This window comes from Cuculus canorus, chromosome 5 (assembly GCF_017976375.1).
Source record: "Cuculus canorus isolate bCucCan1 chromosome 5, bCucCan1.pri, whole genome shotgun sequence".
Classification (NCBI taxonomy): domain Eukaryota; kingdom Metazoa; phylum Chordata; class Aves; order Cuculiformes; family Cuculidae; genus Cuculus; species Cuculus canorus.
Genome location: NC_071405.1, coordinates 62,726,560 through 62,740,861, shown reverse-complemented (window position 1 = coordinate 62,740,861; position 14,302 = coordinate 62,726,560). Strand labels below are relative to the sequence as shown.

At 45.5% G+C, this 14,302-nt stretch overlaps 1 protein-coding gene across 1 annotated transcript; it reads right to left on the bottom strand.

Annotated features, from left to right (window-relative positions):
• Positions 1–2,268: 2,268 nt before the first annotated feature.
• On the bottom strand, positions 2,269–4,896 carry FOXG1 (forkhead box G1). Its single transcript, XM_054068175.1, has one exon. It carries the CDS (start codon positions 4,680–4,682, stop codon positions 3,300–3,302), a length of 1,383 nt encoding a protein of 460 aa, XP_053924150.1. The 5' UTR covers positions 4,683–4,896; the 3' UTR covers positions 2,269–3,299.
• Between the last annotated feature and the right edge of the window lie 9,406 nt (positions 4,897–14,302).

Genomic DNA, 14,302 nt, shown 5'->3' with positions numbered 1-14,302 from the left:
TTCAGGAATTATTATGGATCACGCTTATTTAATTAGCGCTTACTTGCCAACCCTAAACTCTGACACGGCGAGACTGTGCTTTCCTCCAACCTGTCTTGTCTTTTTTCTTTCTTTCAGTACACTGCCAGCGGATTATTTTACATTGCGATCTAAATAATACTTTAATACGTGCTATTGGATTTCCTAGAGTATACAACCAATTGCAAGTGGTAAATAATAAATAATTTCTTTTGTCAGCTGCAGCAGATGCCATTCTTTTAATTTGCTTAGGCACAAGTACACAGAATGGGGCCTCAATGCTTCAAGATTGTAAATCACGCCTATTTCATTTTTGTATTTCCGATACGATTCTTGCAAAGAAGTTTTAAGAGATTTTTTAGGTTTGTTTTTTTTTTTTCCCCGTCACTTCTTTTAATGACAATAGAGTAAAGAATATGGGGGACGGTAGGTGCTTCCAAGTAGTGGTATCATCTCCTCATCCCCAAACAAAGCAACCTTTTTCTCATACTGATGATTAATTTTGAATAGCACAAGTGAGAGTGAATGTCAGCAATATCAGAGATTTCTCTCCTTCTCCCCCACGTAGAGCAGAACTGGGTGTCCCATCTCTCATTCGTAACCTTTCACTCCTCTCTCTTTCCTGCAGATATGCTCGCATCTGTTTATTACTTTTTTTTCTTTAAGTTCACCCCTCACTCCCCTTGCTCTTGGAGCACAAGCGTTCAGTTTACAAGAATTCAGATTTGTTATTGCTCCTTTATTTCCTGCTCCCCTCCCCCCTCCAGCATTTTTTTCCTGTTTCCTTTTTTCTTCCTCTTTTCTGTCTTTCTAAGATCAGCTCTTTAAAGGGTTTGAGATAACATCTCCGAGCTACAGATTATTTTTCATTGGGCCTATTGTGAGCAGTCGCCGGCTTATTGCACTGCTGCCGAGCCCAGTTTAGACTACACGAACGTAACAAATGAACAACTTGTCCTCTGCGGACTCACTGCGGGATCCAATTAGTTCCTAAACCTTTCTGCACAAGTTTTCTAATGATTTTCAGGAGTTGCAGCTTTTATAGGCTCCCCTAAACTCATCAAGAAACCAGTTCTTTTTAGGATTAAATGCTTCTTAAACTTAGTCGCAGCGTTGCCCACTTAAAACTAATGGACTGATTCTCCGAGCAACGGAGGATACTCGAAGACGTTTGCTTGGATCCAGAAAGCATCACCATCAGCAGACACATAGCGAAAAAGACGTGCCCTTCAAAACTTTAAATTTAAATGCATCCACACAGGTTTAGGTTGGTTTTTTGGGTTTGTTGGGTTTTTTTCCCCCCCTTTTTTTTTCCACCCAAAAAGAGTTTAAACATCGGTATGCACGCCGGGGCGTCACGTGACCCCCCTGCCCCCCCTGCCTCCCTGCAATGCACTGCAAGTTCACCTCGCTCTGTCCGGCTCTTCCACCGGCCAAGGGGCGAGAGGAGCTGGGAAGAGAGCTTTCAGCTGATAAACTATCCCTACTTTTACGATATTGAAAGCCAAAGTGTTTGCAGCATTAAAAGTATATAAATACATACGGTACAGATACTTCTGGAACGGTGTTCCTTTAAGATAAGGGTTGCATTTTATATACATACATAACATACCTTTCTAAATTTGATCAAATGATTATAGGAAAGCTAATATGTATTTGTATGTACACACACATACGCATCCAGAGCTAACAGACCTCTAGTTATCATGAAGTCCAAATTCATTCCTTTCAGCAGAATAATTCTTCGAATGCATTTCAGAAATTGCAAGAGCAACACGTATCTATGTAATAGATTAAAAAAAAAGTCAAACCTTTGGGGTTTTTTTTCCCAATGTGTGCACATATTACTTAAATTTCTATGTATGCATATATGTGTGCGTGTATATATAGAGATATACACACACTCACGCAATTTTAAGCATCTTCATTGCAAGGCAGTGTTTTCAGAAAGACAACCTACCTCGTCCTAACAGTTTTTTAAGCAGATTTGATAAGAGTTCTGCCCCAAAACGCACATCACAATAGTGGCCGTTGTGTTTAATTAAATACCCTGATCTTTAACATTTGAAAATACTGTTGTTCAAGACAATATGATGGGGAGTGAGGGGGAGACTGGGGCAGGGGAGAAAGGAGCATGTGAAAAATGGTGGACTGCTGTAATAAGCAGCGCTCTGATCTCCCTATAGCTTTAAAGCCTCTGGCATATTAATTTTACTTAATAAAAGAGACAAAAAAACTATCAAGTATATATGAATTTAGCCTATTTTTTTATTTCTGTGTGTTCATAGTAAACATTTTTGTAAGTGACAAACACGGGCATATGACCACAGTATCACAATCAAGAAATTTTAAGACGACATTAACAATCACTCAAATTTATGCGGCATTTGCGCAACACAGGTTACATATTTGCAAGGTTTACCTATAAGTACAATAGGTATTAACATTTCACTACATTTAGAAAAAAAATAAAGATGACCTGTTAGTGACCACATACATCAAAATATACACAACACAAACTGAAGGCAATCATTAATTTTGTCCCCTTCTGATTCATTTGAACGGGCAGTGCTGCAAACTGAAATAACGTTGCTGTTTTTTAAATTACTCCCTACACTGAGTGCATTTTCTAAAACCCAATCTTTGGTCTAAAAGTAAACAAACGAACAACCAACAAAAAAAAAAAAAAAAGAAAAAAGCAACCGAAAAAAAAAGCAACCAAAAAAAAAAAAAATAAAAGCAGTTCAGTAAAGAAAAGGATAAAATTATGCATGGCCAAAATGTAGTTCTTGGGCATCTTTCAGTATTAATTCTGCTTAAATACAAATTACGTTTTAAGTTTTTTATAGTTTTCGTAAATTTAATGGTGGTGATATTTTTTTTTTTCCTTTCAAGGTCTGCACCCACCGATATATCCATGATAACTTATAATACTGCAAACATGGAGAATCTGGCGGCTTTTAATGATAGACTTATCGTATTTGAATAAAAAAATTGCAAAAGCAGTCACTATTTAGATACACATTCTACTATAATTTTGTCTTCCAAACTTCATAGTCTACAATGTAATCTCCCCACATTGCACCTTTCTGACACTCCTCACCTTGGTGGAATAATAAACAACCCTAAAGACTGAACAAACGTACAGAAAATGGGGGACTTAATAAAAAATACCTGGACTTTTTTGTTTTGCTTTTTTTTTTTTTTCTTTTCTCCTTTTAATTATCATTTACAATGCAAACGTGTGTAAAATGTTCACTTACAGTCTGATCCCATGGATGTTAATGTATTAAAGGGTTTGAAGAAGACCCCTGATTTTGATGTGTGAAATAATCAGAAAGTCCTCCGGAAAGTCCCGTTGTAAAACTTGGCAAAGAAGGTCTTAAGGACTCACAGGGGAGAGAGGAGGGCGCCTGTGGCGACGTGGAGGAGGAGGCTGCCCTGGCCGTCATTGAAGTGCTGCTTTGAGAAGTCATTGAAGGGTGAGGAACATGGGGGAAAAAGTAACTCGTCTGTCCTGCTAGGAGGTTTACAGAGCAGGGATTTAGGGAATAGGTGCCGGAGCAGGGAACTGACAAGCCACACGGCACTGAGGCGGCCAGAGCTGCTGCTGTGAGGTGATGAGTGGCATAAGGTATCTCTCCATTGACTAGTCTATCAACACTTAACCCATTAGACGTGGAAAAGGAGTGGTTGTTTCCCAAGGAGTTTTGAGTCAACACTGAGCTGTAGGGCATGGGGTGGCTGGGGTAGGCTGACGTGGTCCCATTGTAACTCAAAGTGCTGCTGGCCCGGGGGTGGTGCAGGGAGAGGAAGGGGGACATAGGCCAGTACAACGATCCTGCCCTATCCATGAATGTCAGTCCGGTGGAGGTGAGCCGGGCGCCCCGCTTGAAGGCCAGCTTGGCCCGCGAGGTGGTGGAGCGCCGGCGGAGCTTGCCGGTGGTGCCCCCGATGAAGACGTCGTCGCTGGAGGGGTCCAGCATCCAGTAGTTCCCTTTGCCCGGGTCGTCGTAGTGGCGGGGCACCTTGACGAAGCACTTATTGAGGGAGAGGTTGTGGCGGATGGAGTTCTGCCAGCCTTGCTTGTTCTCCCGGTAGTAGGGGAAGTTCTTCATGATGAACTCGTAGATGCCGTTGAGGGTCAGGCGCTTCTCGGGGCTCTGCCGGATGGCCATCATGATGAGAGCGTTGTAGCTGAACGGCGGCTTCTCGTACTTGCCGTTCTTCTTCTCCCCCTCCTTCCCGCTCTCCCCGTCCTTAGTCCCCTCCGCCGCCCCCTTCTTCTCCTCCGCCGCCTTCTCCTTCTCCTCCAGCTCCGCCGCCGCCGCCGCGCCCGCGTCGCCTTTGCCGGCCAGCATGTCCGCTTTGGCCACCTCCAGGGCTCCGGAGGCGGCGGCGGCGGCAGCGGCGGGGGGAGGCAGGAGGAGCTGCCCCTTCTCCTCGTCCTCGTCCTCGGCCGCGGCGGCTCGCTGGGGCTGCTGAGGCGGCGGGTGGTGGTGATGGTGGTGGTGGTGGTGATGGTGGTGGGGGTGGTGGCTGTTGTGGTGGCTGTGGCTGCTGTGGTTGTTGTCGCTCTGGACGGCTTCGGGCACCAGGCTGTTTATGCTAAAGGAGGATTTCGGCAGCATTTTCGCTTCCTTCCTATCTCCCATGTCCAACATCACACACTAGTCTGAGGGGGAAAGTTGCGGCGGCCGAGGGAGCAGCGCGCGGGGCGGCGGCGGCACCACCGGCGGCGGCAGCGCAGTTGGACCGCAGTCTCAAGCGCTGGCAAGTCATGTAGCAGGGACAGGAACCGCCGGGGAGGGGAAAAAAATAATAGTAATAATAATCACCAATCAGATAAAATCAAACCGAGTCAGAGCGGAGGGGAGAGAGGAGAGGAAAAAAAAAAAAAAAAAAAAAAGAGGAAAAAAAAAACCCCCTCTGAAAATCCAAAAAAAAAAAAAAAGCCACAACACACAAACACACACACGGAGAAGGAAAAAAAAAAAAAAGGCGGAAAAAAAAAAAAAAAAGCTACTTCATGGTGCCTGATTCCCCCGGCAAAGGCAGAGCAGGGGGGAGGAAGGAGCAGCCGCAGCGCGGGCCGGCGAGGAGCGAGCAGAGACGGGCGATACAGACCGCCCCGGCCGCAATTAGTTTCAGAGCTGCAGGCACGCACCGGGGCTGTACGGAATTTTTTGGTTTAACCTTTCCCACCGGCCGCCCAATCAGGGCCGGCGGCGTGCCCGCGCGTCTGCCCGCCCGCCCGCCAATGGCAGCGCGCCGCCACGCCCCGCCCCGCGCGCCGCCACGCCCCCCGCGCGTAGGGATACCGGCGCAGGGGCGCATCACCGCGGACGTTTGCGCGCTCCTTCCTATTCCCCCCCCACCCCTTCCCACGACCGTCCCTCCAAGCACAAATCCCCTCTCGCCCAAACAAACAGCGCCCGTCCTACGGGCCCGGCAGCGTTTCGTACTTCGTAGTTTCTCCGGCGGACTAAAGTTGGCCCCCTTCCCCTTTTAGCCCCCTCCTCGGGCGGCGGAGGAGGCGGGGTGGGAGGCCGGGTGGGCGCGGAGGCCGCGGCGGCGGCGGAGGAGGCACTACTTTGCGGATCCCGCCGAAGTCGCTCGGCGCGCGGGTTTCTTCTCGGCTCCGGTGGCCGTTACCGCTTCTTTATTATTTTACAAAGGAAGGGGGTGGGAGGGATTAATCAGCCGGAGGGGACGGAGACGGCGGGGCGGCCCGGGGCTGGGCGGGGAAGACGGTCTCCTCCGGGCCCGCTCGATTCGTGTGTGCCGCGCTGCGGAATGTGAGTTGGGAAGGCACGGAAAGGAGCGAACCCTCCCCTCCTCTCCACCGCGCTCTCTCCGTCTCTCTCCGGCTTTCGGGCGAGGCTCCGCTCCCTCCCCCCGGCTCGGGCCCCGCTCAGCCCCGGGGCAGAGGGGGTGGGGGGGGGGCGGCCAGGAAAGCGCCTGCCAGGTGTAAAAAAAAAAATAAATCGTAGTCTTAATAACCCTTGAAATATATATATATATATATATATATATATATCTCGCGATTTCTCCGCGGGCGGGTTTCGGTCGTGCTGATCAAGCGCGGTGTCCCGGGGCCGAGGAACTCGGCGTCGATCAGCCGCATCACACGGTTTCTGACTGTCAGCACGGGAGGAAAGATCAGCCCTGGAAGGAGGGAAAAGAAAATAAAAAGCGAAATAAATCTTTCAGCTTTCCTAGTCGGGAAAATGTCGTGGATAGAGAGCGTGCTGATGGCATCCAAACCGGAGCTGTAGGCAAGGCTCAGCCCCTGCCTTGTCACCTAAAGTTTACGTTTGTGCTGTAGGAAAAATTGTTCCGTAGAAAAAAAATATATATATATAAATATATATATATATATGTGTGTGTAGCTCAACCCCAGCTAAAACAATTTATCCCGGGGAAATTCAGGTTAGAGCTCAGTGAAGCAAACGTGGTTCTGTTTAGATGTGCGGTTTATGGATGTGTGTGTGTGTGTGCGCGCGTGTGTGAGAGAGAGAGAGAGCGAGTGTGAGAAAGAGAGAGTAAATAACAAGAACAATTACAATAGACCGGTAATAAACAATTGCAATTGGGAATGGCATGAACTCTGTGCATTGGATTAACCTCGAATGACCTTACTACAATTGTATTTATTTAACCAATTTCATAACAGGTTGCTACTGACAAAAGGGGGGGGAGAAAAAAAGACATAAAAGTCAATGATCAACCACGCGGGTTTTTTTTTACTCTTTTTTTTTTTTAGAAATATGCTTTTTTTTAAAAAAAAAAAAGAAGAATCATAACAATTTGTTATTATCTCATTGCTCTACACCGATGTATGGGAATTCTCGAGGAAGAGTATGATGTGGTAGATAGGACTTGACTCTACTGTGGCAAGGGGTAAGGAGGAAAGGTAAGATTCCTGCATATTATTATGATTATGATGATCATTAACTAATACGTGTCATTACGGTGCACTAGGATCCCATTAGGGTGGCTGGGCCCAGTGCGTTTTCCTACTCGGTCTAGCATGTAATGATTCGGTGTAACCGGATTCTTGAGAAAGGACAGGTTACGTAAACATTTACTGATGTGGAGTAACTATACTATTTGTACTCTGATATGCAGGAAGGAAAGTGTTGATTAACACAGAAGAAAAAAAAAAGCGAAATTAGCTGATTGCATGCTCATAAGTGCAAGCTGTCATTGAACTGCTTTTAAAATAGACACAGCTGGGTGTTTGTGTTGAAAAAATTCTTGTGTTTTTGCTAATACTGAAATAAGCATGATTTTGTATACCAAACATTTTCAGATCATTAAAATTTGTAATCTGTGCTGGTTTTAAACACAAAGAAAAGAAACAGATTCATTTCGCTGTAAAATTTGCTGATATTATATTAACTCAATCAGGTCTGTACAAATGGTGTATTGTGCCTTATCAAATCTCTTTGATCCATTTAATACACAAAGTGCCAAACGTGTGTATTGTTTGTTAACATTGAACGTTTTATTCAAATCCCAGCTCTGCAGCGAACTGGAGGAGTTCTCGTTTAATGTAACACTGACATTGCCTGTTAAAATTTTAATGCTTTGAGGTGTTTCTTAGGTCAAAGCTGAGCTTACTTTGCATTGTGATCAGGGATGCAAACGTAGCAGGGAATAAAATAAACGTTTTCTCTCTTTTTTTTTTCATTTCTGAGCAAAGGGCTAACACCGAAAGAAGCTTGCTTTTAAAGCATTTGATAATCTAGACTTAACATTCGGTCATTTGTCACGGCTGCAGAATAAAGCCCTGTGCACAAACTTAGGATTTATATTATATTTTTTTTTAATGCCGTGGATATACAGTTCTACCAAAAAAGGAAATGTGGCGTCCAACATGTAGTACGTATCTTTCTAAACCCATGAAGATTAATTCACTGTTTACAGGACAGAAAAGGATATGTAAGAGATGCCACGTCAATTATTATTTCTGCTGGACTTTAACTTTCGACTCGCTCTATTTTTTATTTTTTTTTTACCTCCTCTGAAAGTCCTCCGTTTATAAAACTGGAGATATTTACTTTGGGAATGCGGGAGTCTTACTTTAACGCCAATTATTCCCCGAGCTCTGTCCTGGCCACGACTCCCATTCACTTCAGTGGTAGCTTTGTGCGTCGTGGCACCTCCTGAGAGGCCGATTTGACCCCCTCAGCTCTGGCTAAACTCGAATCCTTCTGAGAAGGTCCCTTGTGGAAGCATTTTCTGAGGGCGACGGTTTTGTGGGATGGCTGGAGAAGAAGGTTGTGCGTGGAGAGGTAGTGCACGGCCCAGCTCTGGTGGAATAGGGTGGCTGTGCAGAGGGCTCTCTGCAGCCCGTGGGTGCTCCCTCACCTGGGCGCTCGCCCGCGATGCGGAGCAGCAGCAGCAGCAGCGAGAGACAGAGATGGTTTGGGGGTGCTCAGCTCCGGGGTCAGGAGGGGGGTGCAGAGCTGAGCCGAAAAGTGCCATTCGACAGCAATCTCCCTGCAGTTCTGGCGTATAACTCACAGGGATAGTGTTTCAACAGCATATTTTTTCTCGCTTTTTTTTTTTTTTTTTTAATTTTCTTTACCTATTTATTTATTTATTTTGAATTAAAGGCCAAAGGAAAAGCAGACCCTCTCTCCTGTAAACTCCATGCATATCCCCCTTCTATCCCCCAGCTTCAGCCTTCAATCCCCCTTCACGAGCGCATAGCGGCTCTGTACTCTCAGGCTCTTTCAAGGGGTTAAGCTGCTGAAATGTACTGACAGCTCAAGAAATGAATGAGGGTTTTTTCAGCCATGAAGAAAGGGTATTTAATAACCACGCTTCGGTGGCATCATGCTTCCATGAAACGAGTCGGGACACTTTAGTTTAACAATCAGTAATATCGCGTTGGGTACTGTAAACGCCTGGTGTACGCGTATATAATTCTATTCCCAATTGCCTCTAAGCTTGCCTTATTTATTCCAAGTTACCTGGGCAATTAAGGTAAGGGCTGCTCAGCAGACACTGATACCCCACTGCTAAGGCACAGCGACGGAGGACCGAGCGGTGCGCTAACAAAGAGAAAGAGGTGGTCAAAGATTCTGAAGAGGGGTGAATGGGACTGAAGGTGGATGGATGAATGGAGGCAAAGAGGGAGAGGGAAAAAAGTATTCAACGGTCCACCCTTCTATCCGCATTTGTAGGTTTAAGTTTAGCTGTGTGTCTCCAGCCAACTTCCAGTTAATCCTCAACAGCTGGTAGTGGTGCTAACGTTTAGTGATTAGAAGTTAGTCTATTTAGCATGCTGTATCATTCCATGGGTTTTGGTTACAGGTTATACGATTAGGATTGCGAGAACAGTAGTGAACTAAACTTCCCAGTAAGAGGTCTTCACACCAGGGAAGTGTTACTTTGCTGCAGCAGCCCTGCCTCGTCAGTCATTAGGAAGCTGCAGGTTGTCAGAGGCTTCTCTTGCGCGCACACACGCGCAGACACACACACGCACACACAAAACCACAGCACTAAAACTAAATTAAGAAGCCGATGATTAAGACAAGCGTCTACGAGGCCTGTCATTTCAGCATCCTTCCATCATAACATTGTGGCACCGAGAAATTTGCTTGAAAACCCTGGAAAAAATGTCTATGGGAGAGCCTCGTGTTTGAGATAACATAAATGTTAACATCAAATATAGTCTGGGAACTGCCTCGGATGCAAGATAGTATTCCGCAGAGGAAAGGAGCACTGCAGAGACCTCTGGGCTTATCCGCGTACTCCCGAAACCCTGGTGAGTATCTCTCCCTTCTGTTGCAGCAGGTACGCAGGCTCTGTGTGACTGGAACCGGACCGGGTTTGAAATCCGCAGCTGTGTTCCCTTCGGAGACTTCGGGGAACTCCCCCTAAAGAGAGATCTGTAATGAACAGTCCCTACTGGATGACTAATGGTTATTGGCACTCAGTGCCCCTTTAAGGGGAGCAGCACATATTGCGCCGAAGACCTTGCAAGCACCCTTTAAACACAAACATTTTAAGTCCCCCTCCCATGCATCCCCACCCCTGTTGTTTTCGGGCTAGTTGTGTCGTATCTCCTCCTTCTCCCCCCCCCCGCCCCCCCACTTTAAACTCTAGTCTTCCCTCCTCTCACCCTATTCAGAACTAATTGCTCAGTTGCTTAAATGTTTCCAGAAGAGCTAAATTTCTCCATCCGTTGATCTTTTGAGAAGCTGCACTGTACCATAAAGAACAGCCAGCGGGGCACTCTATACCTCTGGAAGCCTGAGCAGCCAGGGGAGAGGTAGCGTTAAAACAATGACATTAACCAACTAGGTGCAGACTTCCCCTCCTGTTGAACTTTCGGAAGTTTCTTGGGCAGACAGAGGTTGGTCGGAGAACGTGGAAGGGCGAAACAATGGCTGTAGGGGCCAGAAAACTTTACTGGTGTCGTAAGTGTAAGACAAGATAGAATAGGGACAGAAAGAGATCCGAGTAAACATTGGAGTATACATTTCCCACGGCGGCTAAGCTGGGTGGAGAGGTCTGAATTAAATCGCCTTAATGAAAAGCTGAAGATTTTATTTATTTATTCCTATAGCTGTACAATGCCATCCACAGAAAGTCTATCTAGAGAGTGCAGAGCATCCATTGGATTTGGTGTGTTCAGCTGCCGCTGTCAGAATTGTTCAGAACAGAATATTTTTACACTCGCTGCCAACTTTAACGTTAAGACGTGCATTTTTTTTTAGATTCTAAATGTCGCTATTATTCTATATGCCAGCCTGCATAAGAGAGCCGTCACACCTACCTAGGTAATACGTGTCCCTGGGTAACAAAAGATCCCCCTAATTCGGGAATCAAACCGAAAATTAAAATATCCCTTAAGTGTTATCCACAGAGTTATGTAGACGACGATAATCAAATGCGGGGAGGAGAAGGAATGGACAAGTTAAAAGCTTCTGTTCTCGAGGTTTAAATACATCATTTTGTTTTATTTTGTGTTTGCTGTTAAAACATTCTTGGCCAACACAGTGTTTTTTTTTTTTACAGAAGTTATCAGATTGAGTTAAAGAATTGAAAAATAAAATACAGGGAAATACAAAGACCTCGGGGGGGGAGGGGGAAGAACAGAAAAAAAAAAGCAAATAGCGCTTGGAGAGGCTTCTAGCTGCACTTTGACTCCTAAGAAGCTGTTGTTGGAATATTTTCACGGTGTTGTTCTAAAGATCTTTAGCTTGTTATAAACGTAATCTTTGGCAAATGCCACATGTATCTGGTGTTGCAGTTTTTCCGTAACTCAAGAGAAATGATGCTTCCCCCCATCTCTGCCCCTCCCGGCGCGGGACGCGGGGTCCCCGCTCAGCCCTGCGCACCTCCACCGCACCTCTCAGCTCAGCGGCATCTCGGCCACATCGGCTGTGAATCCAATTTTTAGGGCCTACAAAATCGCAACATCCTCCTCTATTCTCCCCACCTCGGGCCCCCCTCGTAACCACAGTGAAATGCCCGGGCAGCACAAAAGCCACGGACCTACCATACACCCCTCTAGCAGAAGGCATTTAGCGACCCTCGGAGCAGAGCCGGGTTTAGGTCGCTCCGTGCCTGGGGCTCAGGCGGGAGGAGGAGGCGCGGGAGCGACGTGCGGGTGCTCGAGCGCCGCACCGGAGCAGAGCCGCACTTGGCGGTGTCGGGGCGATGGGGCTGCCCGGGGAGCAGACCTGCCTCACGCCTTGGTCTCACGCCTTCTCCTCGCAGGAGAAGGGCTCGCTGGAGCCGGCTCTTTATCTGGGTTGTGCTGAGCACTTCTTAGAGAGGGCAGAGTGGTCTCCATGGTTCGTTCTCTTACCCAGTCCCCCTTCTTTCTCTCTTCTTTCTTTCTTTCTTTCTTTCTTTCTTTCTTTCTTTCTTTCTTTCTTTCTTTCTTTCTTTCTTTCTTTCTTTCTTTCTTTCTTTCTTTCTTTCTTTCTTTCTTTCTTTCTTTCTTTCTTTCTCTCTTCTTTCTTTCTTTCTTTCTTTCTTTCTTTCTTTCTCTTTCTTTCTTTCTCTTTCTTTTCTTTCTCTCTTTCTCTCTTTCTCTCTCTCTTTCTCTCTTTCTTTCTCTCTCTTTCTCTCTCTTCCTCTCTTTCTCTTTCTCTCTCTTTCTCTCTCTCTTCCTTCTTTCTCTCTTTCCCCTTTTCTCCCTTTCCCTCCTTTTCCCCCTTTCCCCTTTTTCCCTCTTCACTTCTTTCCCTCCCTCTCTCTCTCTCTCTCTCTCTCTTTCTTACAGGGAAGGGGGAGTGATGGTAAGGGATTTGTTGGATGATTATAACCGCTACCGCTTGTAAATAAGTTTCTTGGGGAAGGGCTGATATCGTACCCTTGATATCAGTGGGTGTGTTCATGTATTATTTTAATATGATATGTCTTTTATACAGAGCTTGTTTCCCTCCTCCCTCCCCAACCCCCCCCCCCCCCCCCCCGCTTTGTTTCTGGAATTTGTTTCGCTTTTAAAGCACCAGCACAAACAAACAAACACACAAAAATGACTGGCAACAAGTTAAATCCCATTTGTGTCACTCCCACCGAGCACGGACGGTGCCTCACTAAAGCCTGGGGTTTGCGGTTTTGCCTCGACAATAATTTGACCAAGAAAGAGAAGTGGCTGCAGACAGACTTTCCGTGCGCTGATGATACGGAAAGACGCTGAAGTTAACAGTTCTTCCAGGGATGCATCGCCTTTGCGTGTTTTCTCCTCTCCATCTTTCAGATGTGGTACTCGCAAAGGCTCGCACACGCACAGAGGTTATATTTCCTAGGGGGGGGATTTTAGAGAACAATGTTCATTATAATCGAGCTATAATCTCTATATAAATAATGAAATCATGCCCTAGCTCTGGAAACTCCAATAAATAAACCATTTCCATTTGCCTACCAGCAGAATAAAGCAGAGGATGACATTACACTTTTATTTTCACACTTATTTCAAAACAGCAGTATAAGAGGGTAAAGAAAAGGCTCACAATTCCTTGTACACGTTGGAGTTAATAAAAGGATATTAGTTTAGGAGTGGGTAACTTTTTTTTTCACCTCTTCCAAGGCGACTACAAGCTAAATTATGTGGTTAAGTAGCGAATCCGCAAAAGTGAGACGCGCTTTCTCACAGAGGGTCGTGATCATGTCCCACTAAAGCTCCACTAAAAGTCTCTTAGAGTGAGCCATTCCCGCGCATTCCCTTATTTTTTTTGTTACTTTCCAGTATAAAGAATCATGGAAAAGATAATCGTGTTTGGCGATGCTAAATGCACCTAAGAGATACTTTTTCGCGCAACCGCACGATTTGCAAATGATAGTTTAACTTTATCTGTTGTGGTGGGCACGTGTTTTGTCATATGAAATTAACTTGTGAAAGCCTTTGTACCATTTTTTGATTCGTGTTTGGCGACAACGCGGATCATACCTCGTCTCGTTGATGGCTGATACAATTGCTAAATTAAAGGCATGTTTTCGACTTCGAAAAACAACAACAACAACAAAAAAAATAACAACCAACCCTCTGAGAGCTCATCCTCAGCAAAACAGCCCGAAGAGCAGCAGAAAAACACAGTGCGATGTCTACATATAGTTGTGTATCTTTCTGTGTCTCTATTGTCTGTGCCCAAAGATAGCCAAGTCACTCTTGGGCTTCTTACCTATAATCGCCGCCTAAAAGAACACGCGGACAGTGTACAGATAATCGCTCTAATTGCCTGGAAGGATGTAATTGGAGTTATATTATTTCTGTGTCTTTACCTATTCTCCCGTCGTAAATATTAGCAACTCAGCTGCTTGTCTTGACGTGTCCCTATGTCTGAGCCCTGAGAAGGGCACTGAGTCACCGCAATAAAGTGATCAAACCTTCCTATGCTCTGCGCAGTTTTATTTTCCTCTGCTTATGCTCTACTTCTCACCTCAGAGGAAGATACCGCGTGGAGCCAAGTGTTCTGTTTTAGGCGCCTCTCCGAACTTTCGGATTTTAAGTCTAGAGCTTTCAATATATTTGGACTGAAATGACGGTTTTTCCACGTTTCAAAAGGGACGAGGCTCTATTTATAGATGTTACAGAAGGTTTCGTTACTTCAGGAACAACAAAACAGGAATAGAGCCGCAATTTTCAAGAAAATAGGATTTCAAAATATAGAAATAAAAAAGTAGCGGAGACGATGTATAATTCAATCAAATTACAGAAAATTGCTTTAAAATTCAGAATAGTAGCGATACATTATGTCTCTGTTTTATTAGTGACAAGTACAATTACTCTAAAATAAAGAACGCTGGTGAA

Excerpts from the sequence above, each read along its gene's own strand:
- FOXG1 (XM_054068175.1), bottom strand. The coding sequence starts at position 4,682 with ATGTTGGACATGGGAGATAGGAAGGAAGCGAAAATGCTGCCGAAATCC.